The sequence below is a fragment of the Pogoniulus pusillus genome, chromosome 33 (genome assembly GCF_015220805.1).
Source record: "Pogoniulus pusillus isolate bPogPus1 chromosome 33, bPogPus1.pri, whole genome shotgun sequence".
NCBI lineage: Eukaryota > Metazoa > Chordata > Aves > Piciformes > Lybiidae > Pogoniulus > Pogoniulus pusillus.
Window position 1 is genome coordinate 10125781 of NC_087296.1, and position 20678 is coordinate 10146458.

The following is a 20678-nucleotide window of genomic DNA, read 5'->3' on the forward strand; positions in this document are numbered from 1 at the left end:
AGCAACCTGATGCATTAACTCAAACCTCTGTTTTTCAGGTTTTAAGGCTTCCTGCTGTCCATAGACAGTTGACTTACCAAGGCTCTACTTACTGTAATGAAATGTCAGAGTTTCTCTGTGCCAATTGAACATGCATAGATATCAGCTATGAGTAACACAGCCCACAGAGTCTTAAACCTAAACCTAAACCAAAACAGATTTGGCCTCACTCTTTGTCTCAGTAGGCTATTAAAAAGTATCTAGACTGCAGCCAAACTAACCAGCTGTGTCCAGGTGCATGGGCACAGGGAAACCTGAGTTTTAAGAAGGGAAGGCTGGAGAGGGACTTTTCATAAGGGTGTCTAGCAACAGGACAAAGGAGGATGATTTTAAGCTGAGGGAGAGTAGGTTTAGACTGGGTATTAGGAAGAAGTTCTTCAGTACAAGGGAACAAGATTCTGGGATAGGTTGACCAGGGTGGTTGTGGATGTTTCCTCCCTAGGGATGTTCAAAGCCAGGTTGGATGAGTAGCTGAGTCTAGCTGAGAGGTGTCCCTGCCCATGGCAGGGAGGTTGGAGTAGTTGATCTCTGAGGTCCCTTCCAACTTAAGCCATTCTTTGATTCTATGAATGTGGCGCTTCTGTTGTCCTCAGAGTCTTACATTTTTGCAGTCTCTCCTGAGTTACGTGCCCTTTAGTGTCTCCAAGGAACTAGACCTTGCCTGATACTTCTGAATAAGAGTAGACCGATTCCATCAAAAATCATTGCCAAAACTGCTGTGTTTTCCTCACCCTGCTGCAAGAGATAAACTGTCTGCTTCCTTGTCAGCACTGAAAACCAGAAAAAGAGGTCATCTTCTAGTTTTTTAGACATCTTTGTTGCAAATAAATTCTAAAGAAACCTCTTAAATCAGTGCTTAAGGAGCAGCCTAACCAGAGGCAAGGGAATGCCTCACATGCCTTTAGCTAGCAAAATGCATCATCTTCTCTAATTTATTCATCTAGGTCCCTTTTGCAGGCAGCACAACTAGCACCTCTAGCAGCAACTCATGAATTACCATGAGAAGTACCAATCTCCCTCTTCCCCTATAGAGTGACTTTGCTAAACTTTTTTTGCCAGCTGCAGACTGCTGTTAGCTTCTGGTCATCACATCCGTGAAGCTGGCATGATTTTACCCTCTGGCTTTTGTGTGTTATTTCTCATGCATTATCAGTTTCACATGCAGTAATCTTCAAGCATACAGATCTTGTTAAATCTGCCTTTTGAAATGTTTTCCTTCTCAAAACTTCTTGTAGTTATCAAACAGCCTGAGAAAGGGACTGAAATGCAGAAGGTAATTCTGATGTTGCCACTGACAAGCTGTGTGTGGCCCTGGGGCTAGCCTGTCTCCTTGCAGCAAGCTCCGAGACAGAGGACATGTGTAGTTGCACAGCTCTCAGCAGCAAAATAAGGACCAAATTGTGACTTGTTGTCACATTTCTGTTTGACTCCTGCTTCTCTCTTGCTCCACTGGGGAAATAAGTTGTGGCAGACAAACAGCTGGCATAGAAACCTTGTCTTTCTCCTCTCCTCACCTCCCCGGATTAGATCAGTGCACGGTCTCCAGAGCATTGCAGCAGGCAGAGCTCAGCCTCTGTTCATTCTTCCCTGCATGGGAGGATAAAGTGCCAGGGGACAGCCATCAACCTTGCACTGTGACCTGCAGTAGATTGGACTAGAAAGGACCAACTACAGGGCTGCTGCTGGAGCTATTGTGCACATACCGATTAAGCTGTACGTTGGTAAAAGCCATTTCTCAGAGCTGCCAGGGTTTTGTATTATTTCAGTGGTGGCAGCTCTAAGTACCTCTGCTGTTGGACAGATCCACTCCCCATGTTCATGAACACAGCAGAGTACGTAGCCACACACCCATGGCTTTCTAGGCAAGCTCCTAAGTGCATCACAGTCAAGTCCCTGCCATTACAGAACACTCAGTGACAACTGAAACGGAATAACTACGATAACACAACAGCAGCAATAAAAACAGCAGATCCTGAGGGTGTTGCAAAGACAGAGCACTTAGTATCTGCACTGAGATTCTTTCTTTTAAGGACTTCCACACTTTACCAGGACATTTCTCTGGTTGCAATTATATGTAATATGAGGATGCTGAAGATAATCCTTTGGAATCTTTTCCTAAATATCTGTCATCAGAAGACTTAGGACCTGCCAACTTTCTAAGCACATTTATAAATTGCTGTCTTCAGAGATCTCCTGCTTTGTTTCACCAGGGACACTTCACCAGTGTTTCCACAACAATTTATAGCTGTTTGGATGGATCAGAGGCACATGTGGCTTGTGCTATGAGTAGACAGGTCAGGGTCATTGCTTGGTGGCTACACTTTCAAGCTACTTAGTGTCACTTTCATTACTGTGCTGCTGACCTGAAATAATATCCCACTGACCCCATGCATCTACCTCTGACATAGACAATAGGATTGGCAAAAAAAGATACCTTGAGATGTGCACTCTGCCAGGGCTGGGTCATATCTCTAAACTAGCAGCCACACTAGCCATGGCAGTGTTGCAGCCTGTATCACTTTGTGCATCTGATGTGTCAGCATGGTATCCCAAAAGACAGGGAACCCAACAGTCTAGCTGATGTCTGGCTGGCAGTGTAAAACAGAGCTAAGAATAATACCACAAACAGCAAGTACTTCCATCCTAATAAAGTCACTGAGACTCCATCAAACCATGGGTTGGGATGTAGGATGAAGCAAAATCAAAGAGGGACTGTGTGAGAAAAAAAAAGGGGTATGAAGCAAAGTCAGAGGGACTGTGTGAAAAAAAAAATAGGTATTTTAATAGTTTTGGATTTTTTGCTTTACCCAAAATATTTGTTGGTGAAGTTTAGATTTCAACATTCAGATTACTTTATAAATGCCAGAAGTAGCCCCAGAGGAAAATAAACTGCAGGGAAACATTTGCCCTAGGCTGAATTCTAACTTCTCTGCCATAAGTAAAATTTTCATCTCCTGGATCCAGAGTTTAAAAATCAACCAAGTGACACACACCCATTCCAAATATAAGAAAACTAAACTAAGCTGAACTAATTATACAGCTTATTTACCTGTCACACTGAAGGTCAGGTTCTTGTGGAACTGATGCCACTTATCACCTCCAGTCTATTTATTTGCACAGAAAATAGACACACACCATTGCAGCTAAGGAACCTCTGCAAAAGCATGTTCAGAATATTGGGTTTTTTTTAATTTTTATTTTATGTGGTTTTGTTTTCTTTCTTTAATGAGTAAAATGACTGAAAAGTCACTTCCTGCCTGACTGAAAAGTGTTCTGGTTTTCCTATTAATTTTGGAATAAAAATCTTGCTGCTTATTTTTTCCTCTGAGTTGGACACCTTTCCAAGGGGTATATTGATACTGCTCCTCTGACACTGATGGGAGATAAATGTGATGTCACAGGTTTCTCTGGTAGCAGCTACAAAATAACACAGTATCACAGTATTATTAGGATTGGAAGAGACCTCACAGGTCATCAAGTGCAACCCTTTACCACAGAGCTCAAGGCTAGACCATGGCACCAAGTGCCACGTCCAATCCTGCCTTGAACAGCTCCAGGGACGGCGACTCCACCACCCCCCCAGGCAGCCCATTCCAGTGTCCAATGACTCTCTCAGGGAAGAACTTTCTCCTCACCTCCAGCCTAAATCTCCCCTGGCGCAGCCTGAGGCTGTGTCCTCTAGTTCTGGTGCTGGCCACCTGAGAGAAGAGAGCAACCTCCTCCTGGCTACAACCACCCCTCAGGTAGTTGTATAACCAATGATTCCAACAAACCTAGCTAAGAATATCCAAACTAGTGCTAACATGGGGGTTAGGGCTCTCAGGTTGAGCCACCTGTTTCGACACTGTTTGCTGCCAGAAGCAAATTCTAGATGCATCCAACTGCTAATTAAAAAGTCATAGGCACATCTCCTTTCTATGGCTAAGCAGACAGCAGGCAAGGGGCTGTGCAATTTGACATGGTCCTAACATCAGCCCCTTGGAAGGCAGCAGGCTCACCTTCTTATAGTGCTTAATGCAGGTCCTTTTACAAATATTAATAATGCAAAATGGAGTATGAAAGGTACAACTTCCATACTCTGAAATGCCACATAATCTTGACAAGTAGAATAAAAAATAACTTTCAGAAGACTGTTCAAAAGGCTTTTTGTTTTTTTCTTTTTTTTCCTTTTTGTAGTGTCATTATTAAATTCAGACAAACAGTGGAGTAATTTGTGCTGGGAGAAAAAAAAAAAGGCCAGGGTGAAATTCAACTGAAATATTCAGTATTGCATTTAAAGAAAGTTGCATTTTAAATATATCCCCTGTCTGACTGTGGTTTATAAAATATTGTTATGCACCTAAAATGTTATTTAAATATGAATGGTCAGGAAATATTAAAGTACATGAAATATTCATGGTTCAGAATATGTATTTATTGGTTAATACAATTGCTTTCCTTCCTTGCAAGCCTAGCTCTGGTGTGCTTATTTCAGAACAACTTTCCATGACTCCTCTGGAAGTTTTCCTGGATAAGGATTGCAAAGCTGACTACTTCTGTAACTTCAGATGAACTCCACAAAATTTGGAGCTCCTTAATGGCAGAATCAGGGCCACCAAGCAAAGCCCTGGCCCTGACTCTGACTCTGGCAAGTCTCCAAATACAAGGGCATGCCAAAGCTTTACCTGAGCAAAGACTTGAGGGTGGAAACACCTGACATTCAGATGTCCCCTTCTTGTACTACTCTAATGGAGCTGCCTAAACAGTGCTGCTGTTCAAACCATGCTAATGCTATTTTTAGAGGTGTGCAGAGATCCAGCTTCATTAACAAGTAGAAACTCAGGCTACAGAAGTGAGAAAGAGCAAAGGAAAACCAGGAAAGAGCAGCAGAAAGCAATCCAACAAACAAACCCACATGATGCTGGAGCGAAAGTGTTATTTGCGAAGAGCTACAAATCATATTGACACACCAGCTCGATGACACTGCCAAAGGACATATCATTTTTGGTTCAGTATATGTGAAAACAGTTACCATACCTTCTGCTGTCATCTCGGCCATGATGCTGATGGTAAGAGATACTCTGTCTCAAAGGTCAAGATCTACTCGGGCGGCTTAGATAATACGTCTGGGCTGCTGGCTCTTGCCGGAGCTGCAGAAGCACAAGGAGGGAGGTCTCTGCTTTCTTTAATTCTGTTCCTTCTTCTTTTCTACCACTCCAAACTTGCTGCTTCCTCTGCAGACTCCTGCCCTCCCAGAACAACCTCAGGCCTTCCAGAGACAACACTTAAAGTTCAGTCTAAAGTGTCAGCTCCTAACAAAAATAGCCATGCCTCACAGTGAACCTTTAGCATGTGTTTTCTAACATCCTAAGAACCACGCACCCTACAAACACAAAGTCAAAAGGCCAAGTTCTAAGCAGGACAGGAATGCATGGAAAGGCAGAAAAAAAACAAAAGAAACTGTAAAGAACTCTGCAAGCCTCCTGCAGCCTCGTAGCATAATTGCAGTTCTTTGGGGGGTATGTCAGGAAACATGAAATATAGAGTTCAAAGTAACCTTATCCATCCCAGCTCAACTTTATTCTTAGCACACTCAGTGCTTAGCACATTCTTCCTGGCCTTATTTGGTTTGGGGAGGGTCCTGTGAAGCTTACCGCTGACTAAGGGGGAGGGTAAATTTAGGTGATCTTCTTCACTTTGATTCTTTGTGGTAGCTCAGAGTCAATCAAGACACTACTTTAAACCTGCTCAGCTGGTAACTTCTTCAGTTTGAATTGGTTTGGTACTCTTTTGTTTTCCCTCAGTTTTCATACATGCCTTTGAAACTCAGCTAAGTATTACAGAACACTGTGGAAAAAATGTAAAGAGTAGTAGTTTATGTATTCTATATGCAACCACATTAAGCAGTTCAGATTCTTCCTAAGTCTGACTCATTGTAGCAATGAAACAGCTCCAAAAAACCAAACTTGTGTCTTTAAACAGGATTTTAGAAAAGCAAAAAGAAGTAGACTTCTAAAACAATTTAGAGGAACAAAAATATTAACAATTTAAATAAGAACAAGGATTTAAAAACCTGAGCAAGCTTTTCACTGCAGCACTTGCAATTTCATAGCTGTGGAATTATGCATGTGGGTGAGAGCTTGAAAATGAAATTAGGAAAAAAGTGCCCTCAAGCCTGCATACCTCTACATAAATGTCATCACTGTGTGAAATCAGAAACCATCCTCACAGTTCTTACTAGGGGATCTATAGTCAGCTTCTCTCCACGACATGGGCTGGCAGCATTTGCACTTCTCATCTTGCCCCCGGGAGGTACCCGCACCTGGTTCACTGGCAAGGCATAAGGAAAGGGATCTATTTATTCTATGCAGAAGTGAAGGTTCAGTAACCAGCTTCAAGTCACCACCAGGATTTTTCTCTTCCCTCTACTCTCATGTGCTTCAACTCTGCCACATCTGAAAATGTTAGCCTGTCCTAACCAAGGTTTACAATCAATGCTCTATACCCCTTACTCAGTTCTACTGACCAAGGCTTTTGCACTGACAAATATTGATTGCTTGCTAGTCAATGCTTTCCTGATCGTCCTCCTAACCCTTCATTTGCCACTTTAGCCTGTCCTTCAGAAGATCTACCTGACTGAAAAGATTTCAGACAAAAGCTTGTCCCTTCAGAAACATTCCTTCATGAATATCAGAGTCCTGTGGAATCCCAGTCACACCACAGAGCAGCTGCCCACAACTTCAGTGGTTAGTAAAGAATGCCAGGATGTGGGATACTGAGGCAAAGCCTTTCTCCTTCTAGTTACTTCTTTCTCTACTACATTCTTCATTCTCTTTTACAGCAACAGTTAAATACTTTGAGTCTTCTGTATTTTGACAGCTATGCTCCTTGCTTGAGATGTGAGAGCTACCACCTCAGCTGAAGACTTGAAGCACAAAGCTAATCAATATTGTAAAGTCAGGAAAGTCAAGAGCTGGTTTTTTTTTCACTTGTATTGATATTCAAATAGAAATGAAATAATAAACGTTCAGTTTGGGTATGTAAGAAGAGAGAACTAGGGAAATTATTAATGCCTGAATTTTGTTCTTGTTTTATGCAGAAACATCCTGAAATAAATTGTGGGCTATATTCAGAAGTAACTGATTGTATAACTGTATGTGTATGGTTGTCTTTCTCTTGCTGTTTCCATTTCAGCTCCTGCCACCTGCCCTCTCGCCTCCACGCCTTACTCCCTTTGCTGCTATTTATGCTCACACTCAATCATGGGCTGATATTCTGAAACAAAAATACAACAGGAGAAGTGAGAGAGAGAAAATCCAACTAGAAATCAGTTTTCCACAACCCAGTGGCCACAAGGAGAACTGCTTGGTAGTCTCTACATATGCCAAACATTCATTCTGGGAAGCAAGCTAAAACTGTCATATGCACTAATACCTCATAACAAGTACAGCTCCAAGCATCTGCATGGGAAGCTACACAGTTGCTCCCTTAAGAGGGGACAAAGCCAGGGGAGCTGGCTGTCATATTTATTGGTGATAATCATGGCCTTGGCAAAAATACAGAGAACCAAAGCAAACCAAGTTTTGCATTGAAGTACATGTATCCCTATTTGCTTTGAAAAATGAACATTATCATTTGAAGAGGACACAGAATATCATATTTCTTCTTTAGGAATCTAATCAAAATTCTCAACATTTAGTTTAAGGCTTACTGGAAGTTCTGTTAAAACCTAAAGCCTGGTGTCTGGCTTAGTTTTAAGAGTTTCCTTTACACTAATCTGTGAAATTCACATTGCACAAGAGGACAGCAAAAAATCTGTGCAGCTCTTCGTCTAGCAGAGCAGCCATTAATTCCCTGGCCTAGCTTATATATTCTTCTGCCTTCTCTGCCTAACCTGATAAGAGGTCTTTGGTAAAATGTCCTTTCTCTCTCCTTGTTCATATTTCAAACAACAGCAAACCTGCAAAAATTGAAACTACTCTGTTTCTTGCAAGTAATATCCAAACACACACACAATTGCTCCTCATTTTCTTCCTGTAAGGTCTCAGGCACAATGTGAAAATGCTTTTGGCTTGAATCAGCAATAGGCACTTCTTTCCCACTCAGAGAGGTTGCAGGGCAAACAGAGTGTCCTGGGATCAGATCTCACATTCAGTGGTGGTGGAGAGAGATGCAGCAGCAGGTTGTGTTTCTCCTCACACTAGATTCCTGAGATGTGTAAGTCTGTGCAGAACAAAAGAAAATGAAGGGGTTTTTTGTTCCATAGTTCCCTGGATAAGGAATGGTAACAATCTGATGAAGAGGGAAGGAAATACTGTATGCTGCTATAGGTACCTGCATGTAACCCTTGAGCAGAGACAGTGAGTATTTCAGTGAGAATCCTTATTGACTAATCAGAGAAAAGCAATTATTAGAATGTTTTTATTTTAGGAAAGTGGCAGAGGTTTACTACTGAACAGATTCTAAGATGTGTACTTGGTTAGATATGAAAAGATGTGTTCATACAGTCAAAGTAGAATTATACAATTTTTTGAGCTGATTTCTGGATTGTCTTCATGATTGTAAAGGGAATAGAGCAAGGCAAGAGATCACGTTGAGAGACTTTCATAGTGACACAAGCAAGCATCTGAGAATCATAGAATCAAGCAGGTTAGAAGAGGCCTCCAAGATCATCCACAGTCCAACCTAGCACCCAGCCCTGTCCAATCAACTCGGCCATGGCACTAAGTGCCTCATCCAGGCTTTGGTTCAACACCTCCAAGGACAATGACTCCACCATCTCCCTGGGCAGCCCATTCCAATGCCAATCACTCTCTCTGACAACAACTTCCTCTTAATATCCAGCCTAGATCTCCCCTGGCACCACTTGAGACTGTGTCCCCTTGTTCTGTTGCTGGTTGCCTGGGAGAAGGGATCAACCCCACCTGGCTACAGCCTCCCTTCAGGTAGTTGTAGGCAGCAATGAGGTCTACCCTGAGCCTCCTCTTCTCCAGGTTGCACACCCCCAGCTCCCTCAGTCTCTCCTCAAAGGGCTGTGTTCCAAGCCCCTCACCAGCTTCGTTGCCCTTCTCTGGACACATTGCAGTATCTCAACATCTCTCTTGAATTGAATTGAGTAAAGCCACCAGGTAACAAAAAATGCAGAACAGTGTTTGAGTTTCTCCTCTAACACATTGCTGGGGTGTTTTGAGCTCAGTCCTACAAAACAAAACTAAGCAAAGGACCTGTTATTGCAGTGCATGCCCAATAGCACAGCAGGGTGAAGAAGAGGAAACTGAACCTTGTCTATGATATATCTGATGAATCCTGGGAGTATGTTATAAGAAGCAGCCAGCAATCCACTGATAAGAATTAAATATAGGATGGAAGTAAGGAGAGAGTGGAAGGCACTGAATTGAGTGAGTAATAAAGACACATACAGAAGGAAATACAGAGTTAAAATGATGTCTGTCACTGTGCTTTGATGTGCATATGATGAAAAATACTAATTTTTGTTTGAATTATCAACTGGTTTCCACTGAAACAGATATTTCTACTCTTCTGTTTGTTCATTTGTTTTGAGTTTTGCTTAGAATCATAGAATCATTAAGGCTGGAAAATATTTCTAAGATCATCAAATTCAACAGAATCACAGAACTGTCAGGGCTGAAAAGGACCTCAAAGATCATCCATTTCCAATCCCATCCCCCTGCCACGGGCAGGGACACCTTACACTAGAGCAATCCAACACTACCATGTCCCACTTAACCACGTCTATACAGGTTTGGAAAACATCCAGGGACAGTGACTCTACCACTTCCCTGGAAACAGTCAGAGATGGAGTTGTGACCTTCTCTGGGCTATTACACAATGCTAAAGTCATTGTTTTCCATTTGTGATTGCTTTTTCATGAATAACAATTGCAAGATATTTGGAATCAACATGGCCAAAGTGTGGACTTATTTTGGATATACTGAAGTATGTCCAAACTGCAGAACTAAACCTAGGTGTCATATTCTGACTTAGGTTAAAGCTTAGTGTATGTTCAACCATTCTCAGTAACCAAGCTGTGTAATTTTTCAGCTAGAGAGCTGCATACATAGTGCCTTTACACTTTTTTTCCCTTTAATCTGTAGGTGACAACTAGTTGAACTTTGTAGTAGCTCTGCCCTCCATTTAACATGACTGAGAGTTATGAAGCCTTGTCTCTGTAGGCAGACTGGTGCGAGTGCAAAGCGGCATCTGTCTGGGGACAGCTGGCAGCACACTGGGGTCACATCACCTTGGCACTCTGAGCTCATTAAGGGGCATTTGGTAGATTAGATTTCAGAAAAAGAAATTACTCCAAAGCTACATGATAGGAACTCAGCAGGTACAAAAGAAAGTACCTCTAATAGAGTGTTCCATGGACCACACTTCTGATTAGACATCCTACTGAAAAACTGCTGGTGGGTCCTCACTCTGGGAATGTGACTGAATAATGAACCATTTCTAACATCCAGAAAGACTCACTAATCATAAAACTACTTCCAGAAAACAAGGGTGTTACAAGGCATTCTGGCTGGACTTCTTCCTGAAGTGAACTGAGTAGATCACCAAAACTCGACTTTTCAGGCTTCCCTCAGTGAGGTGAGATCAGGCTAAGGCAGTCGCCTTGCTTCAGACAGTGGAGTTCTCAGTGTCCTTTGCTCCAGATGTACCAAGTGCTAGCTTCAGGGAGAACATCTATTGCAGCATGTCAAGGTGGGCTGCATTTGTGTGAGCTTTAGCAGCTCCACATTATATGATTTCCCTTTGATCTTCTTTATTCTTGCTATTCATAATGAGATGTGCTTTATTAGCACCCCTGTGGCTCTGCTTTCACACCTCGGGGAACTTCTCAGAAGCTGTCTCACAGATAAGGCAACCATCATGGAAGTGAGGAAGGAATAGCTGGAAGTGACCCTTTTTAAGAAGCAATGACAAAAGTCCACTTTAATTGTCCTTTTCTTCAGGCCAAGCTGCATCCAAGGCTCATGTACAGAACATAAAAAGCAGCCAACCAATTATTAGAGATGGGAGTTGGCTCTGACTTAACTTGAATTAGCTCTATCAGAGATATTGATTGGTAATTATTCTAATATCCTAATGAGCTTGTTGTGCTGGCTGGTCAAAAATGATCTTCCAAAGGAAGATGGTTTAACTTCTGATGAACTTTTATTTGAGAACAGGATTTAGGTTCTTTGTTGCTGAGGTTTTTTTTTGGGGTTTTGGTATTTTTTTAGACTGCTTTTTCAAAAAAATTTATTTTATACTAAGTTCCTGTGTTGAAAGAACAGGACAGAGACATACTACATAAATATATGAACTCAATTGCTCCTGAAATTCAAATTTCAGACCTAGCTCCCAATTTCAATCAATGAATTTGAAGCTTGTCTTCAGACCTCACTCTTAAATAAAGTTTCAACCAAAACCAGCAGAGATTTTTTTCCAGGTATGATCTTAGTTGATCATACTGCCAAAACAGATGAAAATCAAGACAATTTTAGACAAAAATCTGACCTGAGAAGACAAATACAAATATGAGGAGAGGCTACAAGAGCTGGGGCTCTTCAGTCTGAAGAAGAGAAGGTTTCAAGGAGACTTTATAGTGGCCTTCCAGCATCTGAAGGGGACCTACAGGAAGGCTGGGGAGGGTCTATTGACAAGGTCTTGTAATGACAGAATGAGGAGTAATGGGATTAAACTGGGAGAGGGAACATGTAAACTAGATGTTAGGAAGAAGTTCTTTACAGTGAGGGTGGTGAAACACTGGCACAGGTTGCCCAGGAAGGTTGTGGCTGCTCCCTCCCTGGCAGTGTTCAAGGCCAGGTTGGATAAGGCCTCGAGCAACTTGCTCTAGTGGGAGGTGTCCCTGCCTACATCAGGGGGTTGGAGCTGGATGATCCTTGAGGTCACTTCCAACCTAGACCATTCTATGATTCTATGATTCTATGATTCTATGATTCTATGTGTTCTTTTGCCAAGTACCTAGGGAAGAATATGGGGTAAAAGTAGTAGTCAAGTATCTTCACTAATGCAAAGCCTTTTTGAGGATGCTCAAAATTGTTTGCTCAGCCTCTCCTGACCTTCTTTCCCACGAAAAGCATCCATGCTTGTTATGTTGCATTGTGTACTACACGTTCTTAGACACTCAGGCTTGTCTGGACCTGCTATAGCCACGTTAGCAAAAGATTCCCTTTCTAAATAATTCCAATCAAAACCTCAGAAGCCCCATTTGGATTTCATCTCTTCCTAGCTTAGGATCCAAACACAATGAATTAAAAGCCACTTCCAAGCTAAGTACCATTTATTAGGAAATACATGAGTGTAGAAATAGGCTTGGACAAGAGCAGATTATGTAACTTAGCCTTTTCTTGCAAGTTGAAGCAGGCCTTTGTGTCCCTGATGTCCTCATGTGTGTGATACAGTTGTATCTCTGAGTGGTCCTGCAGATGCTGTGCGTCTCCTGTGGGGCTTTTCTAACAGCAGATTTTTCTGTTGTTCCCAAGTCCCTGTTTGCCCTGGGAGATTAGGACCTGCCTGAGTTATGCATTTCCACAGATGGGATAGATACCAGCTCCTGGCAGTGGATAAATCATTCTTTGACTCCTGAAATACAAGAGCCTGCAGTGGGAATTAACCCACTGTGTGCCACACAGTCAGCCACCCACCCAACATTGCACAAACTCGTGATGCAAAATACTGAGGAAAAACTGGCATCTGTTGTTTGTCACAAGCTTACAGAGCCACAGACTCAGAAGAAAGAAGAAAAGAACATAAAGCAGGCAAAATATTTCAGCAATTATCAGCAATAACAAAGAAATTCCATGACAGAAAGCGGCTTTGTGAAACAATATGCTCGTTTCAACAACAGTGATATCTCTTTCTTTTTGTTCCCTTTTTTCTTTCTCCCTCATTCTAGCCACAGTCCTGGACACATCAAAGTCAGAATTGCAGATGAAGAACCCATTTTATTGTTGTTGTTAATTGAGTTATTAATAAATGCATTACTGATATTAATAATAGTAGTAATATTAGGAGCAGTACTATTTGTATTATTATTTCTATTAGCATTGCAGTTAATATTATTATTGGTGGTGCTATTTTTATTGATATTACTATTACTACTACTACTACTGTTTTAAAAGCTTTTTCATTAGACAATTTAGCTTCCTCACAGAGTGCAAGTAGAAAATCTGAATTAGTAAAATTCACCTTGTCAGCACTGACAGCTGCAACTGCACTGCAAAAAGTATGTCTGAAAAACAAGGGGTCTTTTAAAAGGAGAATTAAAGTTGAGCACTAATGTCTTTAGCACTCATGATAGTGGATATACTCTCTTTTCCCTTGAATACTGTGTCACCATTCATCACTGTCAATCACACCAGACTCCTGACCAAGCTCCAATATATGTCCAAAGTCAACTTCCTAATGTAAACCATAAAGAACATTTGTCTAAAAGCATGTCCTGGAAAGAATTGCTACATCTTCCCTACTCCTCCCCTGTCCTCCTGGAAAAGCAGAGCCCTGACAAACCAAATGCAGAGGACTACAATGATGGATCCTTATGTGGAAGTTAAACCATTTCTCTTTCCAAATTCACAGCTGAAATGAAAAGAAAAATATTACCCTGGAGACAGAGAGCAGAAGATCCTCAACTACGTCCCCAGAGCTCGGAAGGCAAGGCAAGGACATTGGGGACTTTTGGAAGCTCCCAGCAGCATTCCCAGAGCCTGAGTAAACTGTGCAGCTCTGGTACAATTGGCACAAAGGGCAGCTGCCAAGGAGCTGTTGGCAGTTGTTCCCTGTGGGGCGAAGGGGTAGTGCAGCCAGATTGAGCAGTGCAGCACGTCCAGCCGTTGTGTCACTGCACAACAATCCAGACTGGGACACAGGAATTTTCTGTGCTAGGGAGGGTAAAGGTTTGTACTGGAGACCATTCTGTGGGTTCTGGAAATAGTTCTAACTTTACTTGTGTATTCGAAATTCAGAGGCACTTTTTGAAGTGGACATGTGGCTATAAAATCCCATTTTATATTCCTGGTGCAATAAAGATTTCATCCTCCTGATGAAATGTTTTGTGAAGCAAACATAACCTAGGTATTTGGATCCCACTTTGGCTAACAATGCTACTGATGACGATGGTAAAGCCACACTCCTTGTTACTTAGGTAACAGACAGTGGAGAAGGGAGGGAGGGGGGTTCTTTGTTTGAGAGTGGTGAGATAGCTAGGGCTTTACTTAATCTCTGTGGAAGGTAGGTATAACTATACCTCTCTTCTCCATATTTCACACCAACAACATAAAATGTTATCAGCTCAACAAGAAAGAGAGAGTGACAGCTGGGAAAAGCAACCCTTTGGTTAAGTTGCAGGAGCAACAAAGGCCAGACAGCATCAAAACTACCCAGGCATGGGTACTGCAGTTGCACTTTTAACACATCACCAAATTTGTGCTAATGCTCAAAATCATAAAATCATAAAATGTTGGAAGGGACCTCAAATCTCATCTAGTTCCAACTCTCTGCCATAGGCAGGGACACCTCCCACTAGAACAGGTCACTCAAGGCCTCATCCAACCTGGCCTTAAACACCTCCAGAGAGGGAGCAGCCACAACCTTCCTGGGCAACCTATGTCAGTGTCTCACCACCCTCACTGTAAAGAACTTCTTCCTAACATCTAGTTTACATGTCCCCTCTCCCAGTTTAATCCCATTACTCCTCATTCTGTCATTACAAGACCTTGTCAATAGTCCCTCCTCAGCCTTCATGTAGGTCCCCTTCAGATACTGGAAGGCCACTATAAAGTCTCCACGAAGCCTTCTCTTCTCCAGGCTGGAGAGCTCCAGCTCATGTTTATGTCTCATTTATTGACAGAAATTTGACTGCTGTACAGTCCTGGGAGAGATTATCCCCAAAGGCAGAAGCCTGCAAGCAGAGGTGACACAAGCAGGATTGTGGTCCTGATCCTCCTCCTTTGCTACCTGACTTGTAGACCTCCTCTGAAAATGACACCATCCTGCCCCCTTTACAGCATCTGCCAAAAGAGTCCTTCTTACCTCACTGTCCCCATCAATACATTTCTTAGTTAAGAAAACAACTCTTCAATTGTGACAAGTGTCCTGACAGTGGCCAGCAAACACTACTGGCAGACTGTTCCAGTGAGTTCTTTGGGACCAGGGAACACTCACACATGGGTACCCCACTCTGGGTACAGATTCCATACTTTATTATAGCTTAAACACTAAAACCATCAGGAGAAAGGTATATACACAATACCTATAGAGACATGGCAAACAATTCTAAGTAGCTCTATTGATCCAAGGGCAGGCTATACTCACCCTATCCCCACAGCCAGCAGAGCCCCCATGATGCATAGACAGAGGAGCTGGTTGGCCACCGGCTCAGCAGGCAGGCATCCCCAGTGGGAACCGCACCAGCATGGCAGTAAGACTGGCGCTGCTCCAGCTCCCCTACCCACACTCTTGCTTTAGATGTGCTCAGAATTCTGGTATGCACTGGACACACATCACAGAATTCTGGGATGCACTGGACACACATCACAGGATTCTGAACACATCTAAAGTGAGAGCGTGGGTAGGCAAGCTGGAGCGACGCCAGTCTTACCGCCATGCTGGTGCAGTTCTCACTGGGGATGCCTACCTTCTGAGCCAGTGACTGACCAGCTCTGCTATCCAAACTTCTCCTTCGTTTTGGAATCTGTTACATCCCATCTTTCCCTCCTGCTCTGCTCATGAGCATACCTGCAAGCCCTGCTTCCCCTGGATCTTATCTTTAGTAACCTAGTGATTGTCAGCTTGTTGTAACTTCTGCTCACACACAAACCAACTCTTCCCTCTTACACAGACCAAACCCTACTGGCCTTTTAAAACCACTCAGCCTAACGTTGCCAGTTCTTCCACTCCACAGTAACACAAGTGGGCTGGGAAATACATGTGCTCCTACTCTTTTCCTCCTGAAGGACTGCCACCAATGCATTTTAATAAGAGAAGCTCTTTTCCCTTATCTAGCCAGGCAAGGTCTGTCAGCTCTTACATGTGAGTCAAAAGGAGTGGAGGATCAGACACTTCAGCTGGTGGTCCTGAAGTAGAATCGTCTCTTGAATAGCCCGAGTGTTTTAAGAGGTTAATTTAAACACACCTATCACTCTTAAGTGCAAGGCAGTTGGAGGGTATTAATATTCTCTTGAAGTATTTAAAAGATATGACTAATGCTTCATGTACCATAAGACTTATCTGCAAAAATAACATCTGTGTCAGTCATTCCTGGACAGTTAAGATTTCATCACTAATGTTCATCAGCATTTCTGAATCCTCAGTTTCTGGATTCTACCAGGCTACCAGCTTTCCACCTGCAAGTGTAAAACCTTCACAGTGTACCTTTTGATCAGGGATGAATCAGACAAAGGTATGGAGTCTCCATCCTGAGTAGAGACTTGCATAAAAAGATCAAAAATATTTGAGAGAGATTTCTGATTAACTATTTATTTTCACAACAAAGACTGTGGCACAGATAAGTTAGCCTGGTGTGGTATAAGTCTTCTCTGGAGAAAGCAGAAATTGATCCCTTTTGTCTGAGTCTTTAAGAGCAGTAGTATCTAATGGAATAACTCAGGGAACTGAACTAAAAAATGTTATCTCTGGATGTATTTAAAAGCCATCTTGATATGATGCTTAAGTATGTAGTATAGTAGTGGCCCTGGTAGAGTTAGATGATTGAACCTGGTGATCTTTAAGGTCTTTCCCAACCATAGTGATTCCGTGATTTGTCCTGCCATTAAAACCCTAGCTGGAAGATTGTCTACAGACTTCTGCTGACACTTTCTGTATGTGTTCTAGGAGATGCTCTAATGGCTGCTTATCTGTGTTAGGTTCTAGTTTGATAAATCCCAAGGCAAAATACTGGAAAATTTTGAGTCTCAACAGCTCAAACAGATGCACAGATGTAGAAGTGTGTATAGACTCACTGTAAGCAGATGCCCAGATGTAGAAGCATAGAACCACTGCAAGCAGATGCCCAGGCGCAGAAGTATAGATCCACTGCAAGCAGATGCCCAAATTTAGATGTATAGACTCACTGCAAGCAGATGCCCACATGTAGAAGGATGTATAGACCCACTGCAAGCAGATGCCCAGATGTAGAAGGATGTATAGACCTACTGCAAGCAGATGCCCAGATGTAGAAGGATGTATAGACCCACTGCAAGCAGATGCCCACATGTAGAAGGATGTATAGGCTCACTGCAAGCAGATGTCCAGATGTAGAAGGATGTATAGACCCACTGCAAGCAGATGCCCAGGTGCAGAAGGATGTATAGACCCATCTTGAGCAGTAGCAGCATGGTTGCCCCTGAGTTTAGGTATGCTTAAATAAGCACAGGATCTATTTCTAGGTCACAGATGAGGGAGGTACAGAAGTCATCTCACTTTCCACACTTCTGCCAACCTTCAGCAGAGCAGGTGTTTGAATTAAATTCATCTTTGGGTCCACAAACAGACATGGCTTTGTCAAACAAATTGTGAATGAATAGTTCTGACCCAAATACATTCCCACACCCTGGTCGTGAGAACTGTTTTCTACCATATTCTCAGATTAGACAGCAATTTATGTCCACAATTCTAAAGAAGAGGTCAAGTGCTTTGTTTCAATGTGCCTCACACACTTAATATGCTTTTTACATTTCCATTAGGATGATTTCTCTTGTACCAAAGTGACTAAAATGAAATACTAAGATGTGAAAAAAAAAAGTTTTCCACGGAGTGGTCAGGCACTGGAATGAGCTGCCCAGGGAGGTGGTGGAGTCACCACCCTGGATATGTTTAAGGGTGTGATGGTTTGGGTGCTTCCTGCCCCCCCCCCCTCACACTTTGGAAATCACCCAGACTAGACTCAGCCAGCTCTGGAAATTTGAATGAAGCTTATATTTACAGCTTAGCTCAATATACAAGCAGATAGTTATAGTATATACAGTTATAGACAAGGTAAAAGGTAAAACAGAAACACAGCAGCCCTCCCAGAAACCTGAGTGTCCAGGAGGGGCTCCCAACTGCCCTTTCACCTTCTCCCACCCCTCTCAACCTTACCCCAGTCCCAAGGAAGAATGGAGGTTCAGCCAGGGGGTTAGGAAACAAAGTGGATTAATCAGAGAGACAGCAGAGAGACATGCAGCTCTGCCAGTTCCCCCAGAAGAAGTACCTTATCTATGTTTTGATTTTTGTTCTTATACATCTCAGCAAGCCTACGAGTGAGGTAGTCATCATTCTACTTTCCTTTTCACAGCCTGTAATCTAGTTCTCAACAAAACATTCTAGCTAACATTCAAACAGGCACAAAGGGTCATTTAGACATGGTGCTTTAAGGTGAATCTTGTAGAGTAGGGTTCTGGGCTGGACTTGGTGATCCTGAGGGGCTTTGTCAACCTGGATGATTCTGTGATTCTGTGAAGTCAAAATGATTATTTTACAATCATTTGCAAGAACTTGGAAGCCAGTGTAAGAGATTTACACCTGTGATCACCTACTGTGTGTGTTGCTCAACACCCAAATGACACAGGGAGTATACGTCTGTCGCTATTGAAAAGAAATAAACCACAACTACCAAAACGTAAGCCCACCATTAGAATTTCAAATACCTTGATGTATTTTTATTTATATATTTTTAAAATCCAGTTAAAAGCTACTTTCAAGTGATTAACATTGATTAATTCACCACTAAAAAGATTATTTGCATGGGTTTTTTTTAGGGATATCTAATTAACACAGTGATTTGTATGAATACTTTAGTCATCGAAAGAGTTGTTGAAGGTTCTCCTTTCAAATCAAGCTGCTGTTTATGCATTCACAACCAGTAGGATAACCCAAAAAGTACACATTTTGCTCTTTACATTGTTACATGTAAAGAGCAAAATGTGTACTTTTTGGGTTATCCTACTGGTTGTGAATGTATAAACAGGAGGAGAGGAGAGGGTCTTGGGGCTGTTCAGAAGGAGCGCTTGGTGATGGAAATACTGTGCCTGAACCTTCTGAGAGCCACACAATCTAGTGTCATTAAGGTGAAGGGATTCCACTGGCAATTGCCATTTTACTGCTCTCTGCTGAGGGGAAGTTCATCATTCTATACCTGCACAATTCAGAATGAAAGAATCACATCTGGAGGGGTGAGAAAGTACACTTAGAAAGTGTGGGTGCCAAAAGCTGAAAACAGAACAGGATACATTGGTATTTATACGGTAAGGGTGGCACAAATGTTCACCACATTTTGTGGGATTAGAAAATCTACTATCACTAGAATTGATGACTTGTCAGAGGAAGGATTTGCCTTTTGATTTCACAGAGAGAGGAATTGGCATTGGAATGGGCTGCCCAGGGTGGTGGCGGAGTCACCGTCCCTGGAGGTGGTCAAGAAAGACTGGACGAGGCACTTAGTGCCATGGTCTGGTTGACTGGATAGGGCTGGGTGCTAGGTTGGACTGGATGATTTTGGAGGTCTCTTCCAACCTGGTTGATTCTATGATTCTATGATTCAAAGAGTTCCTTGAAAACTTGCTTATAAAAACTTGCTTATAAAATGGCAGCCTCTTTCCCCCTTCCCCCTGCACAACCAACCTAACCTTCATGAGTTTGATCTTTTGGCTTCCAGATTTTCAAACACCTCCTGAACCTTTATGGAAGTCAGATGGAGTCTGTCACTGAGCTTGAGATGAAGTTGATAGTCTGGTATCTTGAGTTCACTATTCCATCTCAACATCTTTATTAAAAATCTCCTGAATTTATCATTTATAGAATCATAGAATCACTCAGGGTTGGAAGGGACCAAAAGGATCATCTAGTTCCAAACCCCTCCCCGCCCCTGCCATGTGCAGGGACACCCTACCCTAGATCAGCCTGGCCAGAGACTTGTCCAGCCTGGCCTTACACCTCCAGGCATGAAGCCTCAACGTCCTCCCTGGGCAATCCATTCCAGGCTCTCACCACTCTCATGCTCAAAACCTTCCACTTCATGTCCAGTCTGAATCTCCCAACTCTTCAGATACTGGAAGGCCACAATAAAGTCACCTGGGAGCCTACTCTTCTCCAGACTGAACAGCCCCAACTCTTTCAGTTTGTCCTTATAGGAGAGCTGCTGCAGCCCTCTGAGCATCCTCATGGCCCTTCTCTGGACACGCTCCAGCATCTCTACATCCCTACATCCCTCTTGTAATAGTGGCTCCAGAACTGGATGCAGTACTCCAGGTGGGGTGTCACCAGAGTGGAGTAGAGGGGGAGAATCACCTCCCTCAAACTGCTGGCCACACTTCTCCTGTTCTTTATTTAGTTCTTTAGCTTTAGAAATAATCTGACTCAAAAGAAATGCTGGAACAAAATGTTTCCCCAGTATTTCTCATGCAAGTATTCTCCTCTGCCAGTTTGAGTACTCTGCAAGGACATATCACAGAATCACAGAATCACAGAATGACAGAATGGCAGGGGTTGGAAGGGACCTCCAGAGTTCATATAGTCCAGCTGCTCTGCTAGATAAGGTTCTCCTAAATCAGATTGCACAGGAATGCACCCAAGTGGGTTTTGAAAGTCTCCAGAGAAGAAGACCCAGCAATCTCTGTGGGCAGCCTGCTCCAGAGCACCCATAAAGAAGTTTCTCCTTG

General features: G+C 42.7%; 1 protein-coding gene across 1 annotated transcript in view; it reads right to left on the reverse strand.

Moving 5' to 3' along the window:
- The window catches only part of TRDN (triadin), a 243953-nt gene extending 229922 nt beyond the window's left edge, over positions 1-14031 (reverse strand). The window contains 3 exon segments of the mRNA XM_064170120.1: positions 13662-13764; positions 13766-13885; positions 13991-14031. Of these exon segments, the coding sequence (XP_064026190.1) occupies positions 13662-13764; positions 13766-13885; positions 13991-14031 (264 nt within the window).
- Positions 14032-20678: the final 6647 nt, after the last annotated feature.